General features: G+C 42.6%; 1 protein-coding gene across 1 annotated transcript in view; it reads left to right on the forward strand.

Annotated features, from left to right (window-relative positions):
• Positions 1 to 15000, forward strand: part of dysf (dysferlin, limb girdle muscular dystrophy 2B (autosomal recessive)) — a 145371-nt gene that overhangs the window by 8234 nt on the left and 122137 nt on the right. Inside the window, 2 exon segments of the mRNA XM_080450776.1 lie at positions 13394 to 13449; positions 14090 to 14181. Of these exon segments, the coding sequence (XP_080306902.1) occupies positions 13394 to 13449; positions 14090 to 14181 (148 nt within the window).

Consider the following 15000-nt stretch of genomic DNA (forward strand, 5'->3'; position numbering starts at 1 on the left):
TGAACTATTTTAGTCTGTACTGTTCTTTATTGTTCTGTTCTGGGCTGTCTTGTTCTAAGTTGTAACATTTCATTTTGTACAGTTCTACAGATACTTAATTGGTAGTGTATGTAGAATTCTAGGTTTTGCTCTTCAAGGTTGTAGAATTCTAGGTTGTGCTCGGCTGTAGAATTCTAGGTTTTGCTGTTTTAGGTCGTATAATTCTAGGTTGTGCTTGTCGTCGTCATTGTCCCACTAGCCTCGGTACCCAGGCTTTTTATGTCCCACAGTCACTCTATTTATAAATAAATGAGTTTTGACCAGAGGTCAGACAATAGACAATGTCTCTTTTTCCTTTTCATCTGGAAAGAGTGTGTGTGCGTGCCTGTGTGTGTGTGTTGTGTACAGATGTAGACTCTGCATACTCATATTATATGGACGCCTGGACCGTGTATATATATTTATACACGGTTTATACACGGTACACGCTCAGCCATGTTCTGAACATGGCTGAGCATGACAAAGAACATAGCCAAACAACTTGTCAAATAGTGCTGTTATTGGCTGTGTGGAGGAGAAGGTGCTACTGCGTTTGTAGGTAGGGCTGAGTGATGTGGACAAAATCAAATATCACAATAGTTTCGACCAATTAAATCGATATTGTGCTGATACTATTGTATTGTGATGATAATATCTTATACAGTTTCCAAAATTTGCGAAAATACCTAATACAAGCTCACAACGTGCTGCAATGTGATGTGTTGTGAGCTTGTAGATTTGCTCTTTTAGCTATTTTTGTAGAAGTACAAAATAAAAGTAACACTTAAAAGGACAACTTCACCTATTTTCAACCTATCTTCATATAATTGGTCCTCACTAATGCTCATTATAATAAGGTACCATTTTTGACTATTCACTCTGTCTCAGAGGAGGGCTGTGGACAGTTCAGAAACCCGCCTACCAGTGACATCATTGGTAGGCAGGTTTGGTCTTTCCAAACAAGATTTCACAATTATTGGAACAATGGCTTCTATTATCAGGGGTGCACATAACTGGTGCGCATGCTCGCACGCAGCACGCTGCTGCCTGTGTTACAGGCACCCGTCACCGATGATGAACGCACCGTGATGGTGCGAAATATGCCTTGAACGTCCCAATCTGGCGGATAAAATCAGCGCAGCACAGGGCACCAACCTTTGGGGGGCACCAAACGGCGTGAAGAAGAAAATAAATGTGGAATGTGGAAACGGTGGAATTTAGAAGCAGGGCGCTACCCCCCCCTCCCCCCCGTTGACAAAACGTTCCCGGGGGCCCGGAACCAAGTCCGCGCTGAACACCGCCCGGAAACAAGTCCGCGCTGAACAGCCCCCCCCCCCGTTAATAAAACGGTCCCGGGGGGTGAACACCAAGTATCTCCAGGTGCTCTTCTGGCCATATCCGTAGGTGTTGAATTGTCCAACCCTGTTATATGTGTGTGTGTGTGTGTGTGTGTGTGTGTGTGTGTGTGTGTGTGTGTGTGTGTGTGTGTGTGTGTGTGTGTGTGTGTGTGTGTGTGTGTGTGTGTGTGTGTGTGTGTGTGTGTGTGTGTGTGTGTGCAGGCATCTTTGTATATGTGGTATAGAGGAGTGGTTGTGTTGTATGATAAGCATACTTTAGTAATTCATCAATGTATTGGTCTATGTTACTTCCTACTTCCTGTCAGAGAGGGCAGGACAGACAGGAAATCAGACCTCAGAATCTGTGGTACAGGAAGTTGGGGAATGATAACACACGCACACGCACACGCGCGCACACACACACACACACACACACACACACACACACACACACACACACACACACACACACACACACACACACACACACACACACACACACACACACACACACACACACACACACACACCAGGTGCACATTTTTGGACCATTACTAGACTAGATGCCATTTGGAAACATTATTGTGTGTGTGTGTGTGTGTGTGTGTGTGTGTGTGTGTGTGTGTGTGTGTGTGTGTGTGTGTGTGTGTGTGTGTGTGTGTGTGTGTGTGTGTGTGTGTGTGTGTGTGTGTGTGTGTGTGTGTGTGTGTGTGTGTGTGCGTGCGTGCGTGCGTGCGTGCGTGTTGCTGTGCAGTTGTTGCTGTGTGTTGGTTTCAGTTTCAGTTTTCTCCTTTGCTCATAGTTTAACTTCCAGATAAGAGATAGGGGGAGACCGGGAACAAAAGTAACAGGGGGCAAAAGTAACACACTCAATAACTCTAATTAGAAATAAGCTAGAGGGGTGAGACTTCTTGTGCACATGCTCAGTAGGGTCCTCTCTCTGCCTATGGAAGGATAGAATGATCATTTCATCTCAGCAGAAGTTTTCAACAAAAAACTGATTCTGAGGTGTAAATGTAAATTTTTGAGTGTACGGTACTTTCCTTCTGCTGTCTAAAGATAAGATGTCAGCTACTTTAAACTTAGATGAATTGTATCTCTATGTTATTGGTCACAAATTAACGTTAGCAGCCTATGCTAGTATAGGTGTTTCTAGTTAGAATATGGGATTTTATCATGGTTGCCCCATCGGGGGCAATTGTAACAAAGTGACCGGGGTCAATTGTAACAATGTGTTTTCAATGCAAGCAGATTTTTTGTCTGGGATTTCATGCTTTTATGTTTGTAAATGAACATATTTCACTAAATGTCACTACATTTCAAAGTAAAAATACATTTAGATAAAAAAATAGACATACATTTGAAAAAACTAATTAAATAAATTAAATAATTCGAATAAAAATACAAAATAATTGTAATTATGTATATAAAACATTCGTAAGTAAAACTGTTAAATTATAAAAAATACATAATTACTTAGTGATGTGCTTTTATTTGAGATAAAGTGTAATATGACTTATTTTTACAGTGTTACAATTGCCCCCAACCACTGTTACAACTGCCCCCGTCACGGGGGCAATTGTAACACTGTGACTCGTTGCATTCAAATTAATATTTTAGTCTTTTCCTTATTAGTGAAAGCTTAAAAATTGTATTATTAATTAGGGCACATATAATGTATGTTTCTTATAGCAAAAGATGACTAGGATATTTCAAGTAGTCTGTGAATTATGAAGGCAAATACAAAAAGTGTTACTTTTGTTCCCGGTCTCCCTACTATAACTTCTGTCCTCAACTGATCTGTGTCAGACAAGTCTATGGTGGTTTCTCAGTAACTGTTACTGTACAGTAGGCCTATTTGTGTGTTTGTGAACTTCTGAAATGTCATATTTTGCAGCCGAGGTTCCGTCTCAAAAGTTCACTTTTACCCAAGAACGATTCAAATACCATGTGACCTTGATCCACACACTCGTTTTGGCGTAGTTTTAGCATCAGTTGTTGACTTATTGATGTACTGTATTTATTCTGAACCTTTGTTCACATGTTCACGAACGCATGCTAGCATCGTCATGGTAGCCGAAATTACTGGCATTACACAGAGCGGGCATATACCGATTAGATTACCTGCCTACCAATAACCGTTTTCTTCCTTTCTTACACAAAAAGGCACAGGAGCTTCCTAGAGCCTGCCAGGGCTGGAGTTGCTATGGCAATCAATTCGGCCGCGCCAGGGCTGGAGTTGCTATGGCAATCAATTCGGCCATATTAGGGAGGTCAACAGGGCATTGGCTTCCCTGAATGGCCAACCCAACCGCCGGCGGGTTTGCCAAGCTTTGTGTGACATTTGTGCCGCTGTGCCATATACGTGCTGTCTTAGTATAGGAATCCATAGTTTTACAGAACAAATTTCAAACAGACTGTGAATCCACTATTTTACAGTTCATTTAGGTCTGCAGTCGTGCTGGTGTGAAATGTTTACCTGGACGCTCCATCTGAAGCGTGGCTGTGGCAAATATAACATTACGGTGGCAGTGGGGATCAAGGTGTATTCCTTTGAAGGGTACTGTATGGGTAATATGGATCAGATGGGTGTACACGTCTTCCACACAGTGTCTTTGCTCTGGACGACGTTGCCCAGAGTGACAAATGGTAGAGGAGAATGTTCCCTTGATGTTCCCTGCAGGCGTTATGGCCACACAGCTGTGCTGATCGAAGACAGCGTCTACATCTGGGGGGGTTATACTGACACAAGGAAGTACTGCAACGTGCTTTATACGTTTGATGTCGACACCCACAGATGGTTCAAACCCAACATTTCTGGGACTGTTCCAGAGGCGAGGTGGCACCACTCAGCTTGTGTCTTGGGGAAGGTCATGTATGTATATGGAGGATGCACACAGGTGACATACTTTAATGACATCCACAAGTTGGAAACCACCACAATGGTCTGGTCTTTGATTAAGACCAGAGGCACTCCGCCACATCCTTCAAAATATCACTCTGCCACTATCATCGGGACAAAGATGTTTGTCTTCGGGGGCCATGGGCTCCAGGACGTCTACAACAACATCAGAGTGTTTGACACAGAGACCAACAACTGGCTGAGTACAGCTTCTTCTCCACAGCTTCTTCCAGAAGGACGTGGGTGTCATTCAGCCTTTGACTACAAGGGAGAGCTGTACATATTTGGCGGCACCAACTTGGAGCACCGGGCCTTCAACGATCTGTGGAGATTCAATCCAAAGACCTTCGAATGGAAGAAGGTTGAGCCCAAGGGGACGGGTCCGTGTTCCAGGATGTTCTGTTGCACGGTGGGAGATCTTGTCATCGTCTTTGGCGGGACCAGCACAAACAATCACCTGTACACCTTAGACTTAAGACCTTTTCTGAAGACATTATGCAAGCTAGCAGTAATTCAGTACGGTTTGGAGCAGTCGAGACTCCCACATAACATCAGGTGGGAACTGGCAAACTGGCACCAGGAAAAGAAAAACAATAACATGAGCTGAGCACGCTGTCAGTGAGTCCACACATCAAATGGATCTTTGACTCCATGTGGCCAAAACGTGACATTAGTCATCTGTCTCAAACCTTTTCATGTCAAGGACCCCCAAAATGATATGTCCGGACCCCCATCTCAAAATAATATTTTGAGATTATTGTGTGCCAGTGACCCCAGAAACCAAGACAGAGTAGTATAAAGGCATGGTTTCCCTGTGGATCTCTGACGTGTCAACACACACGTTGATGACGTTAATCTTGGCCAAGAGAGATCTCTGACCGTGTGGGCCCAAGAGTTCAAAACCCTTAATCCTATCCGAGTGGATCAGATTTGGATTTGGGGTGTTGAAGATATTATTATTGACATGATGTTTGCTGAGAAAAGTCTATGATCACAGATCGGATATCCCAACCCTGGATTTGATCTACCCCAAATTACAAATCTGATCCACTTGTAGAGGGATTAAACGTTTTGAACTCGTGAGCCTGGCTATGCAAGACTAATACAGTTTTAGAGGCATATTGTAATGCATTGTAATTTCCTTTTTTCCCCCCTTTTTTTTTTTAGCTGTTTACCCCCTTTTCTCCCCACTTTAATTGTTACGCCAATTCATTCCATTCCTCCCCATCCTACTGACTCACCTGCCAGTGAGGAGCCCCCACCGGGAGGACGTATGGGCTTCGTCCTACTCCTCCCGCCCAACACTCCCCGCTGACAGGTGCCCCCCCCCCCCTCCCCCCAGCCCGTAGAAGTACGTGTAGTGACAAATATTACCCTCCCCACCCAGTGTCCCTCCCCCGAACACGGGCCAATTGTGTTCGTATAGACGCTTGACAAGGTCGGATGCACGGCAGTGGATTCGAACCCCCAGCCTCCGCAGTGGTGGGCAGACATACATTATGTTTTTAATGTGTTACAGACATAGGCTTCATATAAACTGTTATTGTAACCCGACCCTTAACCCTTAAGAGTATCCTTCTTCTTTTGTACCCATTATTTCTCCCCATTGTTATGTCAATTTGTTCCTCCCCACACATTTTTGTGTTGCCAATTCTATTGCACCATACTGGCTCACCTGCCAGTGAGGAGCCCCCACTGGATGATGTAATGTAGCGCCTCCCTTAGACTCTGCAGTGGGGGGGCAGACACTTTACCCCTGCTCAACACAAGTGCTGGGTAGAAAAAGTAGAAAATACTCCAGTAGAAAATAGTTAAACGCTTAGAGAGGACCGCAGCTTATCACTGTCACTTTTTTTCAACCGAACAATCAAAATTGTTTTTAGAGGTGGGAAGTGGGAAACTGTCATATTGTGACAGGAGCATGATTCATATTTGTATTGTGTTTGTTTTGCACTTTGTTTTACCTTCATTTATCCAGGGTATCAAAAGTAGCAGATCGGCAAGCTCGTAACGCGTCGCTTCGCGCCGCGTTTCGAGTTTGCAGATCTGCTACTTTTGATACTTTTGTGTGACACTGTAGTACGATCAAGTAGGTGTTAATTCACGAAAAAAATATGGAGATAAGAGGTTTCTGCCCAACAGCAACGATACAGAACATACCAGACAATTGGACTCGAGTCATAGTGACTCGACTCGAGTCGCATATTTGACGACTTGCGACTCGACTCGGACTTTGAATGTAAAGACTTGCGACTCGACTCGGACTTGGAAGGTAAAAGACCAACGAGACTTGAGACTCGACTCCGACTTGCTAGCCAATGACTCCCGACTCGACTCGACTCGAGACAAGATGACTCGTGACTTGTTTTGTTTTTTTCCCTGTGAATGATCTGTGTGTGTACTGTGCAAACGCCACCGTCAGCGGGGTTATTTTGATTCTATGACGGCTGCCGTCCAGTTATCATCAGTGCCAGTGTTGCCAGATTTTCTGTGAGCAAAAACAAGCAACCAGGTCTAGGAAAACCAGCCCAAAAGAAGCGAGTCAAGCGACAATGGGCCACATGAGCACTCTAACATATACATCAGCTATTTGAAAATAGCCGATCTACGTTGTGAGCAGCTTGTAGCTTGTAGCTTGTAGAGCTTTGCACTGCGCCACAGCAACAGGAAAAACAACAATGGCAACAGCAACAGAAGTCCCCAAAGTTATTCAATTTGCCAAGCCAGGAGGAGAAGGAGAGGTGGTGCTGCTCACTGTGCTCAGTACTCGCTTTAAATCTAATAATAAATCAACAACAACAGTAGCATCAGCCAGCGAGATATACGTACATGTAAACATGAAAGTCACTCACCACTGTCGAATCAGGATCACACCGATCATGATGTACTGTAGTGAAGTCAAGTGACTGTATACTTTATCCATGGTAACAGCAATAAAGTCTCATAAATCCATAAATCCATGAAATAAATCCATCACTTTCTCACGACGCCACTTTTCCATTTGTCCGTAGGTTTAATAACTTTAACTTCACTAAATCACTCCCACCAAACTTGAATTCCTTCCTTCTTTTTTTCCACCTTAAGTTTCTCTCTGCTATATAAACTTAAAGAGATGCCTTTATTCCACTGTGTTGTTGCCTCTTTTTCTTTTTCTTTTTTTTTTACCAAGGACCCCTTTGCAAAACAAAATAAAAACATAAAAACACGTGTTGGTCCTACAGGGTTGCCAGATCTGCTTATCATTTCCCTGCAAGATTTTATTTGAGAATAGCAGATCTACAAGCTCACAACGCGTCGCATTCTACAAGCTCACAACGTGTCGCAATGCGACGCGTTGTGAGCTTGTAGATCTACTAGTATTTTCAAATAGCTGATGTATATGTTAAAGTGCTCATGTGGCCCATAGTCGCTTCTTTTGGGCTGATTTTGGGCTGGTTTTCCTAGACCTGGTTGCTTGTTTCTCTCACAGAATCTGGCAACTGTAGTAGATGGCTAAACTGTGCCTGATGGAAAATGACATAATATTAAAATACTACAAAACAAACACAGACACGTCAAGATTATAGGCCTAATAGGCCTATAGATAAATGCCATTAATGTATTTCCTTTCCTGCATCATTTCACCCACAGTTTATCCAATATTCATTAATAATTATAGTTATAGCAAAAGTAATGTCCTTGAAGTTTGTTGTTTGTTACCTTTGACTTTGTTTAATGTTTACATGAGCACTTGTTCACTTGCTCTAACTTTGTTTACAAAACAATACACTTGAAAACTACTCAGAAAGGCAGTGCCAGTTTAAGCCAAAATGTTAAAAAGTAAACAATTTTGTATCAAACATGCCATTTCTTTAGTGTAATTTAGCCTTTCTCTAGTTCTAACTAAATGATCAGACATGTAATGTTGTAATGGATAAATTAACAGCTTTATGCTGGTTTAATTCTTGACTTTAAGATACGGTTTCTCTCTTCAAGATATAAACCTGAGTGCTTTGTGGGTGGGCTGGGGAACAATCGTCAATCGTAGTGAGGGACTTGACACAACCTTGTGACTTGACTTGTGACTCGGCTTGACTTGCCCACAACAGAAAGACTTGGGACTCGACTTGGACTTGGGACCAAATGACTTGGGACTCGACTTGGACTCGGACCGGAGGGTTGGATTGACTTGGGACTCGACTTGGACTTGGGACCAAATGACTTGGGACTCGACTTGGGACTCGGACCTGAGGGTTGGATTGACTTGGGACTCGACTTGGACTTGGGACCAAACGACTTGGGACTCGACTTGGACTTGGGACCAAACGACTTGGGACTCGACTTGGACTTAGGACCAAATGACTTGGGACTCGACTTGGACTCGGACCGGTGCGACTTGAACAATTGTCTGGAACATACTATAGCACTGGTTCTCAACGCCCCGGGGACCACCAGGGGTACAAACTTGGACCCTCACAGTTCTGTAACTCTTGACGGTGTACAAATGGAACCAAATGAACACTGACGATTTTACAGAGTAGATTGGAGTTCCATAGTTCAGTTCAGTGATTCTCAACCTTAGGACCTCTCAAGGACCCCCAGTTTGATATGCATATTGATAGATAGGGTTATTTTTTTGCTCTGCGACCCTAATCTACACTAGTTACAGACCAAATACAGAGACCTGAGGTTGAGAATCAGTGCTACTATGCTTTATATTCCATTGAGCATCATTTCACATGGCGGCCATTTTGCTCTTACATCATTCTCAGAGTATGGTGGGGTGTTATATGACGCACGAGCAAAATGGATGTGAATATGGTCAATACAGGCATACACTGACATGGACAGTGGAAGGCATGACAACACAGAGACCCACAAACCTTAAACGGGTTAGTTGGGGACAGAGGCGCTGCTCAACACAAGTGCTGGGTAGAAAAAGTAGAAAATACTCCAGTAGAAAATAGTTAAACGCTTAGAGAGGACCGCAGCTTATCACTGTCACTTTTTTTAAACCGAACAATCAAAATCGTTTTTAGAGGTGGGAAGTGGGAAACTGTCATATTGTGACAGGAGCATGATTCATATTTGTATTGTGTTTGTTTTGCACTTTGTTTTACCTTCATTTATCCAGGGTAGATATGCTGAGCATGAGGGCTCTTTTTCGGCTCAATCACAGACACACACGCACACGCCTACACACACGCACACGCACACGCCTACACACACACACACACTAAACCTGGGAACTGCCCAGTAGAACCCTAGTTTTGGCCACTGAGCAGCTGGGGGTTAACTGCCTTGCTCAAGGGCACTTCAGCATTGTTGCAAGGGTGGGGTAAGTGGTGGACATTCACTTTCCCACCCATTCTTGTATAACGAAGTAGGTCGTTAATTTACAGGAAAACAACTACGAGTGTTACTAGTACTGTGTCTATCAGCCTGGACATTGAACTGCAGTGTTTTGTCTCCGCCAGGCCGAAAGGCATGGCCGAGACTATGTTTTGCATCTGTCCGTGTGTGTGTCCGTGTGTCCTTCTGTTTGTGAAAAGCGAATCTCCGGCACCGTTGGCCCCGGTCACTGCAAAATTGTGCACACACACTCCCTGAATGCCAAAGCAGAACCTCTGCCCCGAATATTTCAGATCAGCCTGTCATAACGCCACCATGAGGGTGATTTTTGCAAAACAATTGTTTTGATATTATTCCTGCAGATTTTGTCCAAACATCACGCAAATCGCTACACAGTATCTCTATAGTCATGTGATCAACACGGATCTGTCCGATTTTCCATATTCCATCCTAATTGGCTAAGATTGGCTTCCAAAGTTTGCAGGATTGGTCTGTTTTGAACAAATGTTAAATCATGACCGCAGCTTGCGATTTCCGTGACATTTTGCATGCACATTCTCACTAGGCCCGAGGAAAAAATGACACTTGAATATTTTTAAATCAGCCTCATGGTGATGCTATAACAGGCCGATTGGCGTTTTTAACTGCACCGATCTGGGTGAAACTGTGCACGCACACTAGAGGCCAAGGAAAAACATCTGCCCTGCATTTTTCACATCTGCTTTTTATAGTGCCACCAGGAGACCGACTTTTTAAAACACATTTTTGGATTATACTCCTTCAGATTCTGTCCGCAAATCGGTACACAGTATCTCTATAGTTATGTAAGAAATGCCACCCTTTTCACATTGGCCTGTTATAGCGCTACCAGCAATTTTTTGGAACAAGATGCCTCAAATCATGAATGCAGTGCCTGCTTGAAAGGCCTAAGAAGAAATGGCACTCTTTTCACATTGGCCTATTATAGCGCCATCAGGAGGCCACAATAACGTACCTGACCTGGCGGAGACCTGTGCTCCGAGGAGCACTTTTTCTAGTTTCTTTGTTTTGCATTTGGATATTGACCTCTCTGTACCTATTCCAATTCTGTCTGACCTGGAAGGGGGTCCTATACTCTTTTGTCATCCTTCCTGAGCTTTCTTCCTTTTTCTTTTCCTGTCTAGTGTTTGTCCTTGCCTGATTGAGGGTCAAAGGCCATAGGGGTTGTTTGTTTCCTTCGTTAAATGTGGGTATGTAACAGTGGTGGAAGAAGTACTCTCAGATATTTTACTTAAGTAAAAGTAGCAATACCACAATATAAAAATACTCTGTAACATGCATAAGGCCTGTGCTCAAAATGTTACTTGTGTAGTACAAAAGTATTGGCAAAATTATCAAAATGGCATCAAAATATACCAAAAGTAAAAGTACTAAAATGTTTGAAAATAGCAGATCTACAAGCTCACAACTCGTTGCGATGCGACACGTTGTGAGCTTGTAGATCTGCTATTTTCAAATAGCCTAGGTATAAAATAGGGCTAAAGTAGTTAATATATGTGTTATAATATAATAATTTATATCTGCAAAATATTAATAATTGTAGTGGAGTAAACGTATAGTTTTTGCCTCTGAGATGTAGTGGAGTAGAAGTAAAAGTACTGAATATTGAATATTACTAATACAGTAGAAAAAATACCTCAAAACTCTACTTAAATTCAGTACTTGTGTAAATGTACTTATAGTTACTTTACACCACTGGCATGTAAAGCCCTTTGAGGCTGTGCCCAGTGATGCACCATAGCCGCGGGAAGATGTTTTAGGTGCTGCATTCGTGCCTTGCACGCGTGCGAGGAAATTTGCGTTTTTTTTTTCTTCTGTTTGTTACTTTTTCTTTCTTTCTTTTTTTTACTTTAATTCGGTTTATTCGGTTCCAGAACACATATTGCGCTAAATCCGCCCCAAATAACGACCAACACCACTTGAAATCCTCCAGCAACCATATGCTGGGGGCAGCATTAGCCAATAATAGCTGATCAACAAGCTTGCAAACGTGAAGCGTTGAGAGCGTTGCTGTGTAGATGGGGAAAAAGCATGTCCAAGTACAGAGCCAACTCAGGTCCAGTTTACTAAGTCTAGAGCAGTGGTTCTCAACCTTTTCAGGCAGCGACCCCTCCACTCTGACAAGCACTTGGGAATGTAGGAGTTGAGGCATTACATTTAGTTTGACTCGGTTCCACAGATGAATATTTTGAAAATAGCCGACCTACAAGATCAGCTATTTTTGATCAAGATCAGCACAATTGTTGCCTCTTTCTTATATTATTTGACAATTTGACCAATGCTTGACCCGTTTTTATAGTATAGTTTGTTGATCACTTGTGACGTCTTTTTACTTTATTTTGTAAGGTATTAAAAAGGTCTTAAAAGTCCTTAAAGAAGTGGTGCCATGGTTTTGCACTTTTTCTGTTTTTCATGTGTCTATGAGGTTGATAGAACTTCATTAAGCCCCCTGGTGGTGTTTTTATTGTGTTTTATGTCTTCTCTGACTATTTTGAGTTTCTACCTGGAGGCTGAAACCTTGAGGGTCAAACGTGGCAATAGAAAAACAGCCCTAGTGACATAGTAAAAATACCCTCCCCCTCATTATCATAACACAACAGGTGTGGGCATGAGGAGGAGGAGGGACTAGGACAGGTGGGTGGTGCTAAGGTGGTGGAGGAGGTGCTAAGGTGAGAACCAGGTATACTTAATGAACTGGAGGTGTGTACACATAAAAACATAATTTTAACACTTTCTGTACACTTTTTTGAAAAAATCTTCCTCCTAGTATAACCATAATACTTGATGATTATGTTTTAGGGGGGGGGGGGGAATCACTGAAAATCACGGCACCCCGTCTTTAAATTGTCACTTTACTGTCATCTGGGGAACCCCCCAAAATCATGTGGGGACCCCCCCTAGGGGTCCCGACCCACAGGTTGGGAACCTCTGGTCTAGAGGGAGTCCTATGCAAATGAATGTGACATGACTTGAATGGAACATTTATTGTAGTCAGAATCAGAAATCTTTATTTTGTATAAGTGCATTTGCCCTTACAGTATAAGGAATCTGACTTTGTGAATTTGGTGCCTTGTAAACAAACAAACAAAAAACGGGTAAACAACAGAAAAGGATTAAGTATTTATATATTTAAGTTAAGCTTAATTTATGTAATGTTAATCGTGCGTGTGATAGTCTCAGGATCAGTGGGTTGGGGGAGGGGTGGGGGGAGGTGACTCTAGACCAGGGGTGGGCAACTTTGATGATGGCAAGGGCCACTACATTTCCACACTCACTCCAGATGGCCACGTTGCATATACTGCCTCTTATCTCCATATTTTAACTTTTTAAATTAATGCCATACTTTACCATTCTATGTCACACAAAAGTAGCAAAAATAGCCGATCTACAAGCTCAAAACGCGTCGCATTTTCAGCTTGTAGATCTGCTATTTTTGCAATTTTTTTTATTGGAATCCTGAATTTATTTTTGCTATTTTTTTATTCAAATCCTAATAATTAATTTCAAATGCATTTGTATGAACTTAAATACAAATACATTGGACATAGAAAAGACAATAGCATTTTTGTCTTTAAGCTACTAATATAGACTGAAGAAATTAAAGCGGGTCATGTTTGCATGTTTGGAATTGTAACAGCTGAAATCAATAATATATCAGTATTCTGATATTAAAATTTGCCCATGTATGCTCTAGACCTCTCTGATGAGATAAGTCTGTCATAAGCCTTATGTTTGATGGTCCTTTTTCTTTCTCTATTGTTTTCAGGCACAAAGAAGAAGACCAAGGTGATCAAAAACAATCCCAACCCTGTGTGGAATGAGGTACGCCATACAACCAATACACATCTATACTAATACAACCTTCAATACAATAACCTTAAAATAAAAAGCCTTGCTGTTCAGATGTCAGCGTAGCTAACTAGCTACAGTATAATGTCCAGCAGTCATAAAAAAATAAGAAAAAAAGAAGCTACTGTCTCCCCAAGCCCTTCAATCGTTAACACATGTTACATCAAACTACAGTAGCTGACGGTAGCTATGTAAGCCTATGCTAATCACAAGATCAAAATATGATGTAGTTGTGTCATTAGCATATAATAGCATGTGATGCTATTAATCAAATAATACCCAACTGGATGTGTCCAAGGGGGTTTCCTTGTCTCCTAGCAACATTAAAGTGTTTGGATGGAACGTCTGTAAACTCATCTATCATCACTCTTCAACGCGAGTAATGTTCTCTCCTTGTGACCCTATAGTCACATTGTTTCATCCACTTTATTAGCATCACTGTTAAACTGTACAAAACAACTTTGCAGAATGTGTTTTCAGACTATAAACTCTCTCTCTCAGCCATTAGAATGTTAACCCTGATCTAACCTAGGCCTATTAGAACTATAATGAGGTAGAAAACTGTACAAATTAAACATGTTTTACTGATTGCATGATGTTTTCTCTGTTTCAGGGGTTTGAGTGGGATCTCAAAGGGATTCCTCTGGACTCTGGAGCTGAGCTTCACTGCGTGGTCAAAGACCATGAGAAGATGGGAAGAAACAGGTACTGACTGCTGTGTGTGTGTGTGTGTGTGTGTGTGTGTGTGTGTGTGTGTGTGTGTGTGTGTGTGTGTGTGTGTGTGTGTGTGTGTGTGTGTGTGTGTGTGTGTGTGTGTGTGTGTGTGCGCGTGCATGCGTGTGTGTGTGTGTGTGTGTGAGTGAGTGTGTGTGTGCGTGTGTGTGTGTGTGTGGTTGACGTGAGATACTACATAGATTTCAACAGTACACTCAAGGTGTGTACTGTTGCACGCACATTGTATGTACACACACACACACACACGCGCACACACACACACACACACACACACACACACACACACACACACACACACACACACACACACACACACACTGCATTCTTGCGTGTGAGTCTGACCTCGCCCCTATGTACCTACCACAGTTATTACGTCACACTGGGTAAGAGTCAGAGCCAAGTGGCTGCGATATAAATACATCTTTCACATTATGAAGTACTTCTGATTGAAAGCAGGCTTGGGATTTCAGCCATGTCTTGAAGGACCGTGCCTTCCTTCCCTCACATCCCAGAATAGCAACACCATCACCACCAGCCCAGTCAGTCAGAGCGTGGGGAATACTGACCGTTCCTTCCGATAGGTCAGAAAACGGGAAGTGAGATAAGGAGACAGGACTGTTCCATTGTGAAATGGGAATAGGGGGAGGATGGACTGAACCGTCTGACGGTACAGTATAGTATGTGAATGAGAGAGGGAAAATAAATTATCTTTGATGTTTATTTATGGTATGGTATCCTTTTAGCATGAAGGAAGGGACCAAGTGCCTTGGGGAACCCCAAACAACAAAG

The sequence above is a fragment of the Gymnoscopelus braueri genome (genome assembly GCF_963280865.1).
Source record: "Gymnoscopelus braueri genome assembly, chromosome: 15".
NCBI lineage: Eukaryota > Metazoa > Chordata > Actinopteri > Myctophiformes > Myctophidae > Gymnoscopelus > Gymnoscopelus braueri.